At 20.6% G+C, this 2250-nt stretch overlaps 1 protein-coding gene across 1 annotated transcript in view; it reads right to left on the reverse strand.

Moving 5' to 3' along the window:
- The window catches only part of LOC102672882 (multidrug resistance-associated protein 1), a 12709-nt gene that overhangs the window by 2524 nt on the left and 7935 nt on the right, over positions 1 to 2250 (reverse strand). The window contains exons 19-20 of the mRNA XM_006612168.2: positions 231 to 411; positions 5 to 98 (exon numbers count right to left, since the gene is read on the reverse strand). Of these exons, the coding sequence (XP_006612231.1) occupies positions 5 to 98; positions 231 to 411 (275 nt within the window). The remainder of the gene's footprint in view (positions 1 to 4; positions 99 to 230; positions 412 to 2250) is intronic.

Below are 2250 nucleotides of genomic sequence, written 5' to 3' on the forward strand. Positions count from 1 at the left end.
TATACTAGGATAATAACATACTTGATTAAAATCTACTTTACTTTCGGATTCATTAATAAATCGTTCTTGTACTCCAAATGCTCTAATCATTTGTGCTCCTAATAATCAAATATTAATATTAATAAATATTAATATTAATAAATATTAATATTAATATTATATCTACATAATTATATTAATATTTTTGAATATAATAAATATATAAATTATAAATCAATAATAAAACATACCAGAAACTGTTTCACTGAAATGCGAATATATAGGAGATCTTGAAACAGATTCTAAACGTTTTAGCTGTCTTGAAGATGCAACATATAACCGTTGAACGAAATAATATATTACACTTATTGGTATTATAACTGAAATAAATATTGGTGTACTAAAACTTATAACCACTAAAGTGGCTATAACCTGCAATATAAAAATAATATTTAGTAAAAAAGAAAATAATTTGATAAATTTATTTCTACTTAAAAAATAAGATGAAAAACAAATTAATTTAACATGATTTAAATACGAAAAATAAAATCATATATACATAAATAAATGCATACAAATAGATATATACAATCATAAAATAATCAAAAATCAGTTTTCAAATAAAGAATTCATGAATTAATTACCATGCAAAATTTTGAAACACCCACATTTTTTCCAGACATTAATATACTATTCAATATAAAAGCACTTTTTAATTAATGAATACTTGCACTATTATTTTCTACCATTTATTACAAGCATATATTTTTTTTAATATTTATTAATTTTAGTTATAATTTAATTTTAGTTATAATTTAATTTTAGTTATAATTTAATTTTAATTATAATTTATTAGAATGGACACAATTATACTTTGTTTATTATTTGTTTTTTAAAATTACGCATCTTTATTAATTATTTTGAATTTATTAAGAGTTAATTAAACTCTTAATTAAAAATAATACAAATAATATATAAAATATAAAATATTAATAAAATTTTATAAAATGAATTAATATCATGATATATTTATAGACTCATATAAAAAAAAATATAATAAATATATCTTTATTATTTATGTCAATATACGATTATATAGATGATATTATACGAATATTTAATGAATTATGATTTAAGGAATTATAGAAAAAAAATAACAATACTTAAAAAAAAAATCATCATCATTAATTTAATTCACGTATTTTCAAAAATTACCTCAAACAAACAATAGATGCTATCAGAAATTTGTTGAGGAAGAGATGTGTCCAGTACGTCGACATCTTTAGCAAATCTGGAGATAATACGACCAGTAGGAGTTGTATCAAAGAAGGTCAATGGAGCACGCATCACAACACGCAGCATCATTATATGCATCTGGCGAGCAGCCAGCCAGCAGCCCAGCTGGGGTGCCAAATCGCAGAGAAAACTCGTCATCGCTACAACATCAGACATAATTTGCTTTCATGGTAATCATTTTAATAAAAACTTCTAAATGGTACAATTATAACTAAGATTTAAAAAATCTAAAGCATTCTGTAAATTTTTTTCATTCAATACAAATTTTTTATTACTATTATGAATTTTTATTCAAAATAAAGTTCACAATATAATGTGAACATTTAAAAGCACTTCAATTCTAGTATGCATAAACTAATAGAAATTCATTTTATTTATATTTTTCAACAATAAGTTTATAATATGAAAAAATTGCTATTCTGTCTCATGTTATGCGAGGGAGTGTAGTTTGCTGTGGAGAGGCATGCCAGGCACAAATAATAGAACAATACGTAAATAAATCAAGCATTCAAATGTTTAATTCATAGCTTATATTAATAAGATACACATATACCATTTCAAAGCATAAGCAATATTACTTTTTTCAAAACACTAATGTATAATTGTGTCCATTTATGATATTATGTCTTGATTATGATATTATTATTTTATAGTTTTTGTAATTTTTTATAACATAAACTATTGAGTTGGTGACTATATCAAAAAATAAATAAAATTTGTTACTGATTACAATTTTTATAAGACTTGTAAGCAATATATGAAATAATTTTCATATCAATTAAAAAAAATTTTTTTCAATAAAATAAATAAAATAATAAATAAACAAATATTAACAAAATACAGTCACAACACAATATATTTTATTATATAAATATATATGAACTATAATAAAATCTTATCTATTTTTAAATATAAAAATAAACTATTTAGTTTTATAAAAATTATAAAACATAAAAAAACTTATAAAAATTTAAA

The sequence above is a fragment of the Apis dorsata genome, unplaced genomic scaffold, assembly GCF_000469605.1.
Source record: "Apis dorsata unplaced genomic scaffold, Apis dorsata 1.3 scaffold_99, whole genome shotgun sequence".
NCBI classification, from domain to species: domain Eukaryota; kingdom Metazoa; phylum Arthropoda; class Insecta; order Hymenoptera; family Apidae; genus Apis; species Apis dorsata.